This window comes from Dryas octopetala, chromosome 1 (assembly GCF_963921425.1).
Source record: "Dryas octopetala chromosome 1, drDryOcto1.1, whole genome shotgun sequence".
Taxonomy (NCBI): domain Eukaryota; kingdom Viridiplantae; phylum Streptophyta; class Magnoliopsida; order Rosales; family Rosaceae; genus Dryas; species Dryas octopetala.
In genome coordinates this window covers 22564199-22583224 of record NC_141366.1, presented here as the reverse complement: position 1 = coordinate 22583224, position 19026 = coordinate 22564199, and the positions used below count along the sequence as shown (strand labels likewise).

The following is a 19026-nucleotide window of genomic DNA, read 5'->3' as shown; positions in this document are numbered from 1 at the left end:
ATTAATTCTAACCATGCAGCTTCTAAGTCTACTTCCTTGATTCCATATGATGAGAATCAAAGCAGAAGATATCCTCTTCGTATTCATGTTGCTCCCATTAAGTTGGGTTTTGAGAAACCACCTGCATCTGGCAATACTGTTTATCCTATTTCTGACTATATTTCTTATCATCGTTTGTCTAAGTCTCACTTAGCATTTGCCTAATAGTTGCCTTTTGTGTTCATTCCTAGTCATTTTCAGGATGCCCTTGGAGATCCTAACTGAAATCCGCTATGGTAGAAGAAATGAAGGCCTTTCAGAAAAAACTTTACTTGGGAGATGGTTGAGTTACCTCAAGATAAGAAGACTGTGGGGTGTAAGTGGGTGTTCACGGTGAAACATAAGCTAAATGGTTCCATTGATAGGTACAAGGCTCGACTGGTTGCAAAAGGGTACACTCAGACATATAGAGTAGATTATCGTGAGACATTTGCCCTTGTTTCCAAGATGAATACCATCAGAGTCATCTTGTCCCTTGCTACAAATTTGGATTGGCCGTTGCATCAATTTGATGTGAAGAATGCATTTCTTCATGGGAACCTGATAGAAGAAGTTTATATGGACCCTCCTCCAGGATTTATACTAAAAGAGGGTAAAGTGTGCAGGCTGAAAAAGGCATTGTATGGGCTAATTAAAACAGTCTCCTCGGGCTTGGTTTGGCAGGTTTGGTTGCTCCATGAAGAAGTATGGGTTCAAGCAGGCTCAAGTATATCACACCTTGTTCTTCAAGCGAGATGGTGATAAAATTACCATGCTCATTGTTTATGTTGATGATATGGTAGTTACAGGGAGTGATACGCATGAGAATGAAAAACTCCAGAGTTATTTGGCCAGGGAATTTGACATGATTTAAGAGCTCTGAAGTACTTCTTGGGGATAAAAGTGTCTTGGTCAAAGCAAGGAATCTTATGTCTCAACGCAAGTACACATTAGATTTTCTAACCGAGACTAGCAAGTCGGCGTGTATGCCTATAGATACTCTTATTGAGGTGAATCATGGATTGACAATATATCCTTATCAAATTCTAACAAACAAGGAAAGATACCAGAGGTTGGTTGGAAAATTAATCTATCTAGCTTATACCAGGCCAGATATATCATATGTTATTAGTGTTGTGAGTCAGTTTATGTACAACCCAAGTGTAAAGCATATGGAAGTCGTGGAGCGTATTCTTGAGTATCTGAAGTCTTCTCCGGGTAAAGGCATCATGTTCTCCAAACATGGACACTTGGATGTAATAGGGCATACTAATTATGACTTTGCTGGATCCAAGCTAGATAAGAAGTCTACTTCTTGTTACATATTATTTGTTGGAGGCAACTTAGTTACATGGAGAAGCAAGAAGCAAAATGTTGTATCATTGTCTAGTGTTGAAGCTGAGTATATGGCTCTTCGTCATGGGACTTAAGAGTTGGCGTGACTAAAGATTCTACTAGATGAACTTGAGTTTGGTCCTCAGAAACCAATGGTCCTATATTGTGATAACACAGCTGCCATTGAGATTGCTAATAACCCGATTTAGCATGACAAAACCAAACACATTGAAATTAACAAAAACTACATCAAGGATAACTTGGATTGTGGAATTATATAAGTTCCATACATCAAGAATGCCGATTAGCTCACTAATGTGATGACTCATGCAGTTCCCCATATATCTTTCTATACGTCAATGTCCAAGTTGGGCATGTGTGACATATATGCACCAACTTAACGAGGAGTGTTGGCGTGAGATTGTGTATACTTGTACCTTCCTAATTAGTTCTAATTAGAATAAGAACACGTGTAATTAGCTGTGCTTAGTTGACTAGGAAATACTCTACTTTTTTTTGTACCTTGTAATATGCTATATATACCTCACAAAGAGAAGAATAAATCATTATGATTCATTCTAAGTCAAAGGAACTTGGTTGGAAATATACATAAAACGATAATTGAAATTTCATTTGAACTTCAGTACATAAGTACATTATCATATAGGACACGGTTTCTAGGATGATCAAGCAGACAATCTCAATTTCATCTTTCTTGCCACAACAAATACTTACAAGAGGCAAAACACTCAGGCACTTGAACTAGAGTTTTCATTCTTATTTGCGTAACATACTCAAGAACAATGCACAAAGCTCGGTAGTGGGTGCTCAACTGTCAGAGACCAAAGATCCAAAGATAATTTTGAAATTGAAACTGATGCAAGACAACTTTTGGTTGTGATCATCCTCCAATGTCATCCTAAGATTGTAAGAGCCCTATAAATATGAAACATTGTCATCTATGTGAAACATCTGAATAAAATGCATAGCTGAAGAACTGGTTTAAAGTGCACAAGAAAAAAAAAGACATGGGAAAATTAAATCCAGTGAAACACATAACAGAGGAATCTATAAAGTCAAAGTAAATAAAAAATAGAGCTTAAAGATATACTAATGAATCTCAAGAGTCAAGAATTGACATAAATGTGATAAGCCAATAAATAAATTTATCACACAAGATATAATAGCTCTAGGAACATAAAAAGTAATCAATTATGAATAACTGCCACAAACTGAGAACAATCAAAATTCCTGCTACTTGAAAATGGTCTTTAATAACAATAAAACATTTAAAGTAGAAAGCAGATCAGAATGTAGGAATTTCTCAATTTCTAATTTAACATAGATTGTAGGAATTTCTCAATTTCTAATTTGACATAAAAAGTCAAGCCAAGTTCTGTGTAAGCTATATATTTATCAGGAAATATCAACACCGCAATGCTAGAGACAGATCTTAAAATGGCATGACACTGAAATAACACGACTCAAATTCTGCAACATGATTGTAAAAGGATCATAACTATCAAATGGTGGGCAAAAGGAAACGACCACAAATATCTTGTGGCAGTGCTGATGTGATACAGAGCCTCAACACACTTATGTATCATATACTTCAACACTAAACTTAGGGAGAGCCCAGAAATTGGTAGAGAAAAACATGGCACAATATTTGGAGATAAAAGATGATGTCAAGGGAAAGAAAAGAACTAGGAAGCATTGGAAAATAAAATTAGAGAGAAAAAAAAAAAACTACATGATATATTTAAAAAGGTTTCTGCCCAACACAGGAATGTACACCAAAAATCTTTTTAAAAAAAGATGGAAAAGTAATTTACTGAAGTTATTGAGGCTTTAAGAAAGTTAAGAGGGCAATGTAAATTATCTCCTATTTGTGAACCAAATGGTAGAAATCCACTCTGTTACATTCCTTCATTTTCACATTTCAGGAACCACTGGCAAATGTCTAAACTTGATAACACAGTAAAGACCAAAGGGAAAAAAATAAAAGTAAAAGACTCAAAAGATGTAGCTGATATAGTAGAAAGGACATGATATTATATAAGGCATTCTCAAATTTTTGGTACTAATAAAAGCAATCACAAAATAAAACAACCACACACCTAAGCTCACAGGTGCCCGTAAATTATAGGTTCATTATAAAATTTAATGCAGCTAGTGTGCCTCAAACATGGGGATGGAATCTTGGAATTGCAACAGTATGGAAGAGGGCAAAGTATAAATCTTATTAACTGAAACTTACAGGTGGAGTGATCCCAGGTAAAACTTGGGTATGAGAGAGCACAAATTTGCCTGCTGAAACAGGGCAGGAACTCTCCTCACAAAGGTCATGCGTTTCTGTATGAACGCGCACCCCAAAATAGTAAACCTCAATCACCACTTTCCCACCAGAGATGGCTTGACCTGTATGAAATATAGCAGGCACAATTAGCTATTTAAAGCCCAAAGATATTCCCGAGGGACGCAACCATAAACTCTAAAGTCCATGCATTAATTTGTGTATTATCTGAAGAACAAGCATTGATTAACAGAAAGGACAAATTGCTCCCAATGCAAGATTAGAATTATATTGGAATTACCAATTACATTTAAAACAATCCATATACATTAAGAACTCATCTTTGTAAATTAAAGCCAAGACAGACGGCTGCAGGAGAGGAAATTCAGTGAACCTTGGTCAAAATCAGCTGTCAAGCAGGAAGCCCGCCTATTGTTTATGCAATTTGAAAATAACAGAAACCTTTGTTTCCTCAAAAATAAAGATGCCAGAAAACCATAAATCCCTAGAACTCACCCAGAGTAGGAAAAAGTCTACATGCAGAGAAGAAAGATTGGGAGATCCATTTGAATAAGCAAAATGTAAGCAAAAGAAGTTCTCTGATTGTAATTTTCCTATTTCCAAATTTATAAGACTTCTGTAAATGTGAAATCATAACCAATATCTATGTGCTGTACTTTAGACACCATCTTGTTTAGCATTCGTTTCCCTTAATTTCAGAAGCTATCCCTTTTAGCACATTACACATTACACATTACAATGACACATCTAACTTTCATACGTATTTTTTAATTTGAGTAAATCATACCACAAATAGTGTACATTTAAGACGTCATTGAATTGAATGGTAAATTCTAGGGGCGTCACACAGTAAGCAACTGTTTGAAATGGATTTTGGAATTATAAAAATTCTCCAAAAAAGGTACTGTTAATAGTCCCGCAGTTATTGAAAACATTACTCTCCACATTGGTGTTTGTAGAGGGGGAGAATGCGGACCAAACTTTTCTGCAATGCAGGTTCACAAGTCAGATTTGGAGTAGGCTGCTGACTGTGTTTGAGGTGTTGTGGGTATGCCCTAGAAACTGTTATGGGCTGCTGCCTGGGTACCTTTTGGGCGTAGGGGCCAAAAAGAATGTGATTACTCTCTGGAGATGTGCTGTTTTGACTCTCTTGTGGTGCATTTGGTTGGAGCGGAATAAGCACCTTTTTGAAGATGAAGATGTGGAGTTAACTTGTGATAGGATTAGATTCTTAGCCTTGACACGGGCAACTCTCCAAGCCTTTAGAGACACCCCTCTCAGAGCATTCCTCCTTGATTGGGGTCGAGTGATGTATTCAGTGAATTTTTGTGAAATTAGTGCTCCTGTTTTGATTGCTATTTTGCTGGTTTCTGCTTGATTATGGTTTTCTTATGTTTGTAGGTTGTATTTCATTACTTGTCAGCTTTTGTTTCCTGTTTTTGTAGGTTGAGTAGTTTCTTTTATGGGCTGCTGGTCCACTATTGATTATACTCTTATTAATATGTTTCTCGTTTCCTATAAATAAAAACTACAAACCATTATAAGAACACCTAATAAATTAATAGGCACTGTACGAAGTATTTGAAAGCAGAAGCCTATGGGGTCGCTTTTGTAACTGGATAACCAGCACTCAAAACCGTCTTTACATTGGATGGTTTAGTGTTTTGATGATCCTTACTTTAATAATAGTTAACTTTTTTATTCCAAAGAAGAAAACCATCTCCTCAATATCATCTTGATTTTTTATTTTTCATTTCTCAAAACGTCATCCAATCTAAACCCTAGACCCAATAATCTCAGTACAGATTTTGTAACCGAAATAACCTTAGCATTCCACATAACTAAAATGCCCCCAAACCTGCCCTCACAATGATCAAAACACAGTCCTCAAATTTGGATCCCTATATTAGTAAAAATAATATATACCTGTTTCATTTCTCCTTAATGAAGAAGTTACAACCAGACCACCAGCAAAGAAAATTCCTAATTTACGGCATATGAGGTGCTTTCTGATGTTGTTGCTAACAAGAAGGTAGTTTATGTGCTGATTAGGAAAGAACAGGTGCTTACTGGTAAGATTCTTGATGAGGTCAAAACCGTCAAATCCTTAAAGAGTACCAAGACGTTTTCCCGATGAGCTGCCAGACAGGTGACTACATGTAGCACCAAATTTGATTTGTTTCTGGGGTTTATTACCTAATATACCTCATTACCGCATGAGTCCAAAGGGGTACGAGGAACTATGTCGAGGATGAGAAACTTTTGGCAAAGGGATTTATCATAGAAAGAGTTGTAGCCCATGTGCCCTACTCATTCCCAAAAAGAAGTGTTCATGGACGATGTATGTTGACAGTATGGTGGTCAACAAGATATTTTCTTGAAGAACAAGATCATCGAAGCTATGGTTTGTAGTTACTTTGTAGGAAAATCAATAGGTTCCAAAAAACATTGTACATTGTTCAATCTTTTCTACTGCATCTTCCATACATCAAGACTAGGACCAGTAACCAAAAATACAGAAAATCGAATAAATTCCAGTTTAACAATGCATGAAGGCATTTATAGAAGAAAAGAAAAAGGCAGGAAAACATTTCTATGGTTCCTAGTTTCAAATAAAATCACACTTGTGTTCAAATATTACTCATTCCATATTGTTAGTGGTAAGAACTCTCTTTTTTTCTTTTTTTATTGTCCAGTTGCTAAGTTATGTAAAACTTGGAAGAAAGATTCAAGTTCATATTAAAAGGTGCATTAAATGCACATATAAAAAAATTTGACCAAAAAATTGTAAAAAGAAACTAATAGATGGTATAGGTGTGTAACATGCACACGCAAAGCAGAAGCGACCCCAATTTGAAGCTTTGCAACAAAAGGGAAGTCTGAGTGGTGTAAAGTCAAGATTGGGGGAAGTAGAGCAAAATTTCCTTCTGGGGTATTTCAAAGGTATTGAGTTCGTCCAGCCTGCAGCCCCTCATCACAGCATGAGGGAAAGGGCTAAAGCTTACTATAAACCAAACAGTACAGTTGCAAAATGAAATCTGGAACATGTCAAGAACATATTTAAGCTTTAATGTGCTTTCTCATGCCTTCCTGTCTAGAGCATTGCTTAAAACATGAATTGCAATATAAAGTACAAAAATTATCATCTCCAAGTTAAATTGTACTTGCAAAACTGAAGGCAAGTATTCTCTTAAAGAAAACACATATGCAAATGCACATGCACGCCCACAAAGTTATGCTGATGAAATTGTTGATAGAAGTAATTTGATGAGAGAAATGATGGCCTTTAATGCACTTGGTTTCTACATGAGCCATCATACTATACTACATTGAGCAGATTCAGCATACAGGTCTCAGAAAATATGACGGGCAAACAATGAAAGCCAAAAAGTCATACCTGAAGAGGCCGAGATGTTAAAGGTAGCTGGCTTGCCTCTCACCACTGGGTTAGGCAATATCTCGACTCCCTGGACCTCCACGGCATAGTCATCTTTGTTCCCTGAAATTTGATAGAAATAAAATTGATATTACTGCCAATGCGACCTACAAAGAACTAAATTAGCATCAAAGTAAAGAAAATTATTTAAGCAAATTAATGCAGAAAATCATCCCCCTCCCCCCAAGTTCCTTTCTCTGAGAATTTCATTGCAATAGTCACTAAAATCCACATTTTTAATTGATTGAAATCATATAGGAAAATATATAGCGCTCAAGTTTGACAATTTAAAGATTCAAAAGCAGAGACATACATGAAGGTGAAATGGGAAACTTTTACTGTTAATCATCTTCTTGTAGCCTAAAAACCAAATTATACAAATGGGATACAGTATCTGGATTTCTTCCACTTTCCCACAATTTCTAAGCAACCAACCAATCCCGGATATGGAGAAGAAAAAAAAAACTTAGAAACCCATTAAAGTGAAACAGAAACTGACCACAATATTTGACGGGCGTAGACTGAATCTTTGGTAGGAGCAGGCACAAGGTGAAGCAAAACACAATGAAGGTTAGCTTCAAGTGAACCAGCACCGCCATGATTGTGCCTCTTGGGTTTCTTCTCCTTTTCCTTCCTTTTTTTCAGACGAAAAGAAAGAAAGAAAGAAAGAAAAAAATGTCGTGGAAACGAAGGATGTGAGTCTGAAATTTCAAGGAGAAGAAGAGAATAGTACAGGAGTTGGGAATTGGGATGAGTTGTCGAGTGGGCGAAGAGTGAGAGGGGGGGTTGCGTGCAATTATTCAGATAGGCATTCATTTGCAACAGACAAAAATTGGAATAAATTAGGTGGTCCCCACTCGTCCTAGGGGATTTATATTGTACAGTGCATAAAACCCTGTATTAATGCTGGGGTAATTATGAGCCATCGATCGAGTCAGTTTTCATCCAACGACAAGGACTACCTGTCTTACAGTAATCCAACGAGAAAAAGACCCACTCTTTTATCGGCCTCTCTCTTTCTGGAGAGAAACTCTCTGGCAGGTCAGATTGCTAACCTGTATCACAAATTCAGAATTCAATAAGTTTGTGCTTTTTCTTTTCTTTTTAGGTATATTAATTATGAACTTAACTCATTATCTCACCACTTTACCACTTAAACTAACTCTACTAAAACCTACTAATAAACTTGTAATGTATGAAAGGGGGATTCATTTTCTCTAATTTACCTTTTTCATCGACTTTTTCTTTTATTAATCTCATTCAGCAGTATTTCTATAATCGAAATCGTTCATTTTTTAAAATCATTCTATGAAGATCATCTCTACAAAAAATCAACCAAATTAAAAATTTGTAACTATAATAAAATAACCAGACGATTATAGTAACAGTTTGATTTATGTTTGTTTATTTGATAACAATTATATAACCAAATAATTTTTGATTTAATTTATTTTTTGCATATGTTTAAAAAAACCTCACTAGCTAGTAGAAGAAAAAGAAAATATTTTATTAGACAACTTATGGAGTCTTAGCACTTCTCGAGAAGTCAAATAAAATCAGCCCAAGAGAAACTAGATAGTTAGGGTCCTTGAACAATACTTGATAAAACTTCTTAATAAACAAATTGCAAAGCCAGCTTTCAACTACAGCAAACTAACTTTTTTGGATTAGACAGTAGTCACAAAGAACTTCTAAGATTAAGGGTGGAATCGGTTCAGTAACCGAACCGATTCACCATGAATGGGCAGATTAGCCACCGCCACCTCCACTGACAAGGTCGACTACCGACTATTTCGATGTTGGTCGATAGCATTCGGTATCGAAGAGAAAGAAAGAAAGAGGCAGAGGAGGTCAGAGCTGCGTGCATGCGTGAGAGGAAAGCTCGACGGTGGCAGCGGAGTTGGTGGTAGGGAAGAATCGGCGAAAGCAAGGACAGTTGGTGGACTTCGAGCTCGCGAAGCTGGTGGACGTCGAGGCCGGTGATGCACGCGAGCTGACAGTTGCGTTTGGCGGCTACGATGTAGGCAGTGAGCTCTGGTAAACGTCGAGGTCGGGCTTGGCTGCTAGTGAGGTGAGCTCAGGTGGCGACGCCGGCGTTGCCTGCACTTCGGGGTGGCGCAACCTACGCGGGAGAAGCCTTTGAGCTTCGCTGGATGTAGGGAAGCTTGACAGCGAGACAGAAAGAGGGAGAGGCTGAAAGAGAGGTACTGACCGGGTAATCTGCAAAACCAGCTAGCTTGAGTTGCTAGTCTCAGGGAAGCTGGTGAGAGAAAGGTGATGTCGGTGTAGTTTTCGATTTCAGCATTCTGACGGTTTGTGATATCTCATGCCGTTTCCGACTCCAAGTGTAGCGTTGCGGTTCCGTAAGCCTACCTATACCGAAAAATCACAAATCACTCTGGTGTCGGTCGATTGGTCAATATTTCGGTTTTGTCGGGCAAAAAACGCACCCCTGTCTAAGATAGTTCTATATACTAAAATTCAAAAAATCAAAAATTTCTTAACTAGAAGAACAACAGCTATTGAGCCACTAATTTCTATTAATGAACTTATTAAAGGCAGTATAGTGCATTCTCAAGATGTTATTAAGCCCACGTAACTAGTTAATCTTCTTAGTTTTGAAGAACTTAGTATTGAAAAGGCTAATGAGCCATCAAATCTTTCCAATGCTTCCATAAACTAATATCTAAGTTGAAAAATTGGCTTATTTTAGATGCAACGTGGTTAATTGCTAGCGTGGCCAATCATGATACAATATGTTTAATGACATACCATTAGTGCTCAAATCCAAGTAGTAACTGTGAGACCCGGAAATTTTCAAATTTATTTTATGATTTTTCCTTATTTTCAAAAAAAATTTTTTTAGAATTTATTTGTCGAAAAATCTAATTTTTCCACCTTGAGCTTTAATTGTTTGACCAACTTTGACTAGAGTTTTAACCCAAGTTAGACCTTTAAAAGGTAGTACTTTTACTCACAAACCCAACGGTGCAAGTCTCGTATTATTCCGAGTCCGGGAGATTATTTTATGAATTTCCTAAATTTTCTTAGTTGTGGAGCTTGAAATTTTCGAAATTTTTTTAAAGGGCAAATTGGTAATTTGACCTCATAGTTAATTAGTACTAGTCGATACGAGTCCGTAGTATTTTTCGGGGTATTTTTCTGAGTCCCGAGCTATTTTTAATTAATTTTTGAAGTTGGAGAATATAGGAAAAAGAAAATAAAATAGGAAATAGCAGATCGCGCCACGTGGCACGATCTGGGCCGTTGGATCTCGCATGGCCCATCTGATCCGACGGCTGCATGTGCAACCAGCTGCATGGCCCGCGACACGTGGCAGCCTCTCCACTTGACACGTGGCGACGGTTCGTGGTGAGTCCACCCACTGAGTCAACGAATTGACCGAGTTGACTCAGTCAAGCCTTCCTATAAATAGCAGCGCACCCCCCAGCTGATCCCTCACATTTCAGCCGCACGCTTCCCAAGAGAGAGCTTCTCTCTCCTCTCTCTCCTCCTTTCTCTCTCTTGTTTTGAGTTTATCTTGAGTTCTGGAGCTCCGATCGACGATCCGATTTCGCCTACGCGATCGTGGCGACGAGCTCTTCAATTCTAGTAGTGTGAAGGCTATGTTTTGGTGAAGTTTTAAAATAATCATTTCTGAGCTCCATAGGTAATTTCTTGATCCCTGTCGAATTTCTGCTAAAATTTTGTTAAATTAACCTCTTGTTAATTAGGCTATTTTAATCTTATTACTTAGCAAGTCTAATAGTACCGAGACTCTGCCCATGGAAAGTCTTCAACAGGTATACCCTCAACCCAGCTTATTTAATCTGCAGTTATTTAAGTTGTGGTTATAAACGGAACGCTGTTTAACTGTTGTTATCAAATGAACTTAATAAATATTGAGACCATATCAGTGGTAACCAAATAACGTGATGACTAAGGTCAGTTCATGAGCATACAGGCGTTGGGTACTGAGCCAGAGCTCCCTCAGTTTCCCCATGCACTGACCTGGTCACGTTGTAGGTTCATATCTGATCAACCTTCTCGACAATAAATTAAAAATAGATATAGAAACCACACGGTCTGACATGACTGTTTGCCTCGGGGTGCAAGGTCATATCGGATTAAGAATTCAGAGAAGCTTAGCAGTTACGCTAGTGCCAAACCTCTGAATTATACATGGTCTTAACAGACAAGGTCATCGATTTACCTGAAGACCGTTTTTAACACCAGTTGTTGTCAAACTAGGAACTCCAGTTACCTAAAAGAGATCGTTGCGACGTGGCAAATTGTGATTTGTACTCGAAAACAGGCAAAAGCTTTGGACGCTAGGTAGGGGGACAATACACTCTGACTAGTGGATTTCCTGCATGTACTATATAATAAATACTGTGTGATAAAGATGCATGTTTTTGATTGGCATATCTGCTTGGTTTTATGATGATGAGAATGATGACTGTTATGCATATTCTCGTGAGATTGTTATTGTGTTTGACTTGAGAGTGAAAGGTCCCTTACGGTAGACCCTGGGTTTCGATCCCCAAAACCTCATGAGGGGTTGTACGGACGGACTGGTCGATTGTCCTTCTTGGGAGGCCAGTCTAGGCGGTACAACCATGAAATGGCCACTTTCGCTACCCTGTCCCGGTCAAATGACTGCAGGACTTTGTTATGCTTTTGTGAGAGGGTAGTTAGCCCTAACAGCTGGTCAACAGGTATGATTCTGAACTTGGGCCCGGAAAACTGTATTTTGAAAATTGTATGAGCATGCTACTCGTTTTACAAAGCTTGACAACTGGTTTGTGTTGTGCATTTGATTTTAAATTACCTCAAACTATTTTTCAAACCTAGCAGGGAGTTCCCTGAGGGGGAGCAATGAACGTATGTGATGCTCACCCCTACATTGTTGTTTTTCTCCCTCTCAGGTGCTGCGCGTGTGGACTTTGACGGCCTCGATTGAGGGGTGGTGGTGCGGTCTCGAGCTTGTCAACTCCTGTGTTCCTGTTTAGTCAGTATATTTTCCTTGGGCAGGTCCTTGGTGTCCTTTTACTATCTTTATATACCCTTGGTCATATCTTGTATATACACTGAGTCCTTGGGTTGTTTACTTTTGAATTATCGAGTCTATATAAACAGTTTCTTTGAAGTTACTCTAAACAATAGTAGCTCCGAGGGTTGGTTTAATTATGAATTAATTATTTCTGAATAAACTTTCCGCTGCAAACTCAAGCACTCTGATCCAACCCATTTTTACTAAACCAAAAGGCTTAACCTATTTTGTGGATATTTGGGATTATAACACTGAGGGATTGGTTGTTGTAGTCTCAAGTATTCTCAAGATAGGTGCCTCTGTTACGTACCTGGATTTCGGGGCGTGACAGTTAAAATGGTATCAGAGCTGTTTTCCTGAAAATGTTTTCAAAATAGAGTCTTCTGAAATTCTTTCTTCTTCCAAGAGTCTTGTTCGAAATTCTCTTGTTTATCATCCTTTTCTTCTATTCTTGAAAGTCATTGTTAAAGTCTGCCCATTTTTTTTTTTTAGTCTGTCAGTTCTGTTGACAAGATGCCGCCCCGACGTCAAAACCGCGCTCAGCCACCAAACCAAATGAACGCACAGCAAAAGGTCAACGGCTAACATTGGGCGAACGACTGTTGTGAGGATAAATTATCTCTAGTATCACTTATAGTCGAGATCAATGGAGGTCTCCGTTTTCGCTTTAGTTTACGGGTTTGGTTATCAGGAGGATCCTCGACATTACGGTATCGTCAGATCAACGGAAGTGTCTTTGGGGACTGATATCAACCGTAGCTTGTTTTTATCTTTTCAAAAATGAGTCTCCAGTATTTCGACTTGATCAATAGAGGTATTTTCTCGAGAGTTGTTGTTATACATGCTTTATCACTCAAGTAAAGTTGGATTATGATTGATTGAGAACGTAAAGGAGACAACGTTGTACAGGAACTAGAGTCCACGTACCCACTTTTGGTTCGAGCACCCTTGGTAATCTCGAGGACGAGATTTTTTCTAAGTAGGGGAGGATGTGAGACCCGGAAATTTTCAAATTTATTTTGTGATTTTTCCTTATTTTCAAAAAAATTTTTTTTAGAATTTATTTGTCGAAAAATCTAATTTTTCCACCTTGAGTTTTAATTGTTTGACCAACTTTGACTAGGGTTTTAACCCAAGTTACACCTTTAAAAGCTAGTACTTTTACTCACAAACCCAACGGTGCAAGTCTCGTATTATTCCGAGTCTGGGAGATTATTTTATGAATTTCCTAAATTTTCTTAGTTGTGGAGCTTGAAATTTTCGAAATTTTTTCTAAAGAGCAAATTGGTAATTTGACCTCATAGTTAATTAGTACTAGTCGATACGAGTCCGTAGTATTTTTCGGGGTATTTTTCTGAGTCCCGAGCTATTTTTAATTAATTTTTGAAGTTGGGGAATATAGGAAAAAGAAAATAAAATAGGAAATACCAGATCGCGCCACGTGGCACGATCTGGGCCGTTGGATCTCGCATGGCCCATCTGATCCGACGGCTGCATGTGCAACCAGCTGCATGGCCCGCGACACGTGGCAGCCTCTCCACTTGACACGTGGCGACGGTTCGTGGTGAGTCCACCCACTGAGTCAACGAGTTGACCGAGTTGACTCAGTCAAGCCTTCCTATAAATAGCAGCGCACCCCCCAGCTGATCCCTCACATTTCAGCCGCACGCTTCCCAAGAGAGAGCTTCTCTCTCCTCTCTCTCCTCCTTTCTCTCTCTTGTTTTGAGTTTATCTTGAGTTCTGGAGCTCCGATCGACGATCCGATTTCGCCTACGCGATCGTGGCGACGAGCTCTTCAATTCTAGTAGTGTGAAGGCTATGTTTTGGTGAAGTTTTAAAAAAATCATTTCTGAGCTCCATAGGTAATTTCTTGATCCCTGTCGAATTTCTGCTAAAATTTTGTTAAATTAACCTCTTGTTAATTAGGCTATTTTAATCTTATTACTTAGCAAGTCTAGTAGTACCGAGACTCTGCCCGTGGAAAGTCTTCAACAGGTATACCCTCAACCCAGCTTATTTAATCTGCAGTTATTTAAGTTGTGGTTATAGACGGAACGTTGTTTAACTGTTGTTATCAAATGAACTTAATAAATATTGAGGCCATATCAGTGGTAACCAAATAACGTGATGACTAAGGTCAGTTCATGAGCATACAGGCGTTGGGTACTGAGCCAGAGCTCCCTCAGTTTCCCCATGCACTGACCTGGTCACGTTGTAGGTTCATATCTGATCAACCTTCTCGACAATAAATTAAAAATAGATATAGAAACCACACGGTCTGACATGACTGTTTGCCTCGGGGTGCAAGGTCATATCGGATTAAGAATTCAGAGAAGCTTAGCAGTTACGCTAGTGCCAAACCTCTGAATTATACCTGGTCTTAACAGACAAGGTCATCGATTTACGTGAAGACCGTTTTTAACACCAGTTGTTGTCAAACTAGGAACTCCAGTTACCTAAAAGAGATCGTTGCGACGTGGCAAATTGTGATTTGTACTCGAAAACAGGCAAAAGCTTTGGACGCTAGGTAGGGGGACAACACACTCAGACTAGTGGATTTCCTGCATGTACTATATAATAAATACTGTGTGATAAAGATGCATGTTTTTGATTGGCATATCTGCTTGGTTTTATGATGATGAGAATGATGACTGTTATGCATATTCTCGTGAGATTGTTATTGTGTTTGACTTGAGAGTGAAAGGTCCCTTACGGTAGACCCTGGGTTTCGATCCCCAAAACCTCATGAGGGGTTGTACGGACGGACTGGTCGATTGTCCTTCTTGGGAGGCCAGTCTAGGCGGTACAACCATGAAATGGCCACTTTCGCTACCCTGTCCCGGTCAAATGACTACAGGACTTTGTTATGCTTTTGTGAGAGGGTAATTAGCCCTAACGGCTGGTCAACAGGTATGATTCTGAACTTGGGCCCGGAAAACTGTATTTTGAAAATTGTATGAGCATGCTACTCGTTTTACAAAGCTTGACAACTGGTTTGTGTTGTGCATTTGATTTTAAATTACCTCAAACTATTTTTCAAACCTAGCAGGGAGTTCCCTGAGGGGAAGCAATGAACGTATGTGATGCTCACCCCTACATTGTTGTTTTTCTCCCTCTCAGGTGCTGCGCGTGTGGACTTTGACGGCCTCGATTGAGGGGTGGTGGTGCGGTCTCGAGCTTGTCAACTCCTGTGTTCCTGTTTAGTCAGTATATTTTCCTTGGGCAGGTCCTTGGTGTCCACTATCTTTATATACCCTTGGTCATATCTTGTATATACACTGAGTCCTTGGGTTGTCTACTTTTGAATTATCGAGTCTATATAAACAGTTTCTTTGAAGTTACTCTAAACAATAGTAGCTCCGAGGGTTGGTTTAATTATGAATTAATTATTTCTGAATAAACTTTCCGCTGCAAACTCAAGCACTCTGATCCAACCCATTTTTACTAAACCAAAAGGCTTAACCTATTTTGTGGATATTTGGGATTATAACACCGGGGGATTGGTTGTTGTAGTCTCAGGTATTCTCAAGATAGGTGCCTCTGTTACGTACCTGGGTTTCGGGGCGTGACAGTAACTATCTTCCTAAATATTTACTGCTCAATAGTAACAATCGCCTAATGTTTTCGGATCATGCCCATGACACTTGTAGATCGAGCCAGTACTTCCAGATTAGAGGTCGCCAACCTCCTTTAAGGCTCCGTCGATGAGATATGGTGAGAAAGATCAAAGAGAGAGAGAGAGAACATAAAGAGCAGACGATGAGAGATAGTATAAAGAGTGAGATCGAGGGGAGAGAGATCAGAAAGGAGATTGGCCGAAGAGAGGTAGGAAAAGATCGGGGACCATGAGAGAGAGAAAGAGAGCAAAGGCAAAGATTGGAGAAGAGATCAGAGAGAGAAAGAGAGATGGTTGTGGTCTCGTCGACCTTACTCGCCGAACGACAATGGTTCGATCGGAGAAGAAGATGGAGAGAGAGAGAGAGAGCATCAGAGCTTGGCTTAGTTGTACCATAAGATATACATTAATAATTTTTTTTTTTTGGGTGTGTGTGTATATTATATCATGTTGGGTGACCTGATTTTATTGAATTACATGATAATTAATGATTTTTTGTTTGATGGTAGTGTTACATATAAACTTGAAAACAAACTTTCCTTCAATTTTGTTTCTGTTTTTTTAACATGTTTCGGTCTGTCAAGTTAACCCATAATAGTGAAGTGGCCAAAAAAAAAAAAAAGTTAACCGATAATAGTGAAATTATTGGATTTTGGACAAAAAGCCCTCACAGTGTACTTAATTATCTATTTTGTTTTTTTAATTAAAAAAAGACCTTATTCACAGACCCACACTGTCACACTAACCATATATAATATATGACTCTACTGCCAACCCAAAACTGGCACTCTTTAAACACAAAGATGGAGATGTTGATTAATTGAATGATTATGAAAAGCAATAATATTTTATGACTTTGATTTTGTACGTATTTACATACAATATGATCGAATATATAAAAGTATACAGATAAGGATTCTTTGCCAGGCTCTCTCTACCATGTTTGTACCAGACTTTTGATCTTGGCCATTGAAAGGATCCAATGGTCATCACAACACCATATTTTCAAGGCCCACTTACCATAATTTTTCAGACCCATCTTTATTTATCTTTTCACATCAATACAGATGAAATACAAAAATTTTGTTGACGTTTTGGCTCCCCGCGTTTGGCTTCTCACTTTTTCCTCTGTACAAACCAGTGCCATCAAAGCCTCAAGTGCTTCTCTACTAAGTCTTCAACTAGTGCATATTTCCTTTTTCTCTTCAACTCTAAATTTATTTATTTTTATTGGATCTTTTTGAGGTATGTCTCTGTTCTATTTCTTCTACATGAGTTGCAGTCATAAATCAATGAATTCTTTTTGGATGCTAGGAATATCTTTTTTTTTTTTTTTTCCTTATTGTAACTTTCAAATTCTTAGATCTGGGAGATGAGATGAAGGGAACATAAGTTGAGATTAGAGAGTGAGACAAAGAAGCGGTGGAAGGGGGAAAATGGTGATCGACCAAGGAAGCCAAACATATGAAACATGTTGTACTGTATTTTATATTTTGTATTGTACGTTGTTTGATGTGAAAAGATAAATAAATGTGGGCTTTAACAATATGGTTGGTGGGCCTTGAAAATATGGTGCTGTGATAACCATTAGATCCTTTCAATGGCCAAGATCAAAAGTCTGGTGCAAATCTGGTAGAGAGAGCCTGACAGAGGATCCTTATCCTATATTGTCCAATTGTATAGGTTTTAATGTAAATAATTATAAACCCCCTACTTAGAGAAAAAATCTTTCATAACCTCCACCCAAAATCTACCTCTCCCATAACACCCAATCTTACACTTAATATTTTCCTAAACCCCCTAGTCAACTAATATCCAGCTAAGTTTGACTCCCTATCTTTTAATTTTCCAGTTTTACCCCTTTTATTTACTTTTAATTTTTATAAAATTTTAATTATGTTTTTTTGGTACCCGCTTCCTTCCCTTGCCCTTCACTTTCCACGAAACCCAACAACAGCAATAGCTTCCTCTGTCGGCGATCCAAGCTCCTCTGTCGGCGATCTCCATTTTCCGGTAGCGTCGCGGTCTAACTCTGGCACCAATAGCATCCTCTCCTCGCGACGAACACGGTGGTGCCCACCGATCATCCAACCGACGCTCGACGGTGATGGAACGACGCCAAACAGCAGCGAAGCCTCCGCCGGCGATCTCCATTTTCCGGTAGCGTCGCGGTCTAACTCTGGCACCAATAGCTTCCTCTCCTCGCGACGAACACGGTGGTGCCCACCGATCATCCAACCGACCCTCGACGGCGATGGAACGACGCCAAACAGCAGCGAAGCCTCCGCCGGCGATCTCCATTTTCCGGTAGCGTCGCGGTCTAACTCTGGCACCAATAGCTTCCTCTCCTCGCGACGAACACGGTGGTGCCCACCGATCATCCAACCGACCCTAAAAGCTCAATTCGAGGTCCGAGAATATTTTTGGGTGAGTTCTGTAATTTTCTGTGTGTTGATTGGGGCTGGGCAGCCACCGTGTGTGGTGGTCACCGCCCGACTCGGCCGTTGAACGATCAATTTTATGAACCCTGTTTGATTTGTTGAACTGTCTGGTCTTAAACAGGTACCTCGGCGATTAAAAAGTGCAACTGAATTCAACAAATTCAGTTTCAGTTTCTAGCTTAATTAGTGTAACTGTGTAAATTCAGTTTCAGTTCTAGAAAATTTAGTTTCACTTTCTGAAAATTCAGTTTCACCCCAAATTCAGTTCTAGCTTAATTATGTTAATCGGATAGAAATGTGAGTTTTTTAATTGATTTATAAGTATATAAAAATTTACTTAATTTATTGATTAAACAGTTTCAGTTCGTGAAACAGTTTCAGTTCTTGAAACAGTTTCAGTTCGTGAAACATGAGTTTTAAATGAAGTTTGAATGAAATTATGGTTCTGAAATATGATGAATCAAATTTGCAGGTAGAAACAGATCGAGGCAATGGCGACTGTCGTGTACTCGTCGCGTGTGAGGTGATCGGACGACGTTGTATTGTTGGCTACTCCTCTCATCTCAATGACTTGTTGTATTGTTGGTTTTTTTTTTTGATAAGGTTGCTGTGTTCTTTTTAGTGAAACGGAATTCAGTAAAGGTGTAACTGTTTTAGTGAAGTGTAATTGTTTTAGTAAAGGTGTAATTGTTTTTTAATTAAGGTGTAATTGCATTTTAGTCGAGGTGTAATTGTTTTATCACTTAATTCAGTTTCAGTAAGTGAATTCATAACTGAATTCTTCAATTTAGTGTATCTGAAATTCAGTTT

General features: G+C 38.7%; 1 protein-coding gene and 1 long non-coding RNA gene across 2 annotated transcripts; one reads left to right on the top strand and one right to left on the bottom strand.

Annotated features, from left to right (window-relative positions):
- Window positions 1–1965: 1965 nt before the first annotated feature.
- LOC147299194 (uncharacterized) lies at window positions 1966–7864 on the bottom strand. Its single transcript, XM_086254145.1, has 4 exons — window positions 7606–7864; window positions 7068–7169; window positions 3614–3774; window positions 1966–2289 (listed from the first exon to the last, which is right to left on the bottom strand). The coding sequence occupies exons 1-4, from the start codon at window positions 7703–7705 to the stop codon at window positions 2182–2184; spliced, it is 471 nt and encodes a 156-aa protein (XP_086110271.1). The 5' UTR covers window positions 7706–7864; the 3' UTR covers window positions 1966–2181.
- A 6037-nt stretch (window positions 7865–13901) lies between these two features.
- LOC147299193 (uncharacterized) lies at window positions 13902–15726 on the top strand. Its single transcript, XR_015120055.1, has 4 exons — window positions 13902–14021; window positions 14109–14154; window positions 14603–14686; window positions 15280–15726. It is a non-coding gene; the product is annotated as an uncharacterized LOC147299193 (long non-coding RNA).
- Window positions 15727–19026: the final 3300 nt, after the last annotated feature.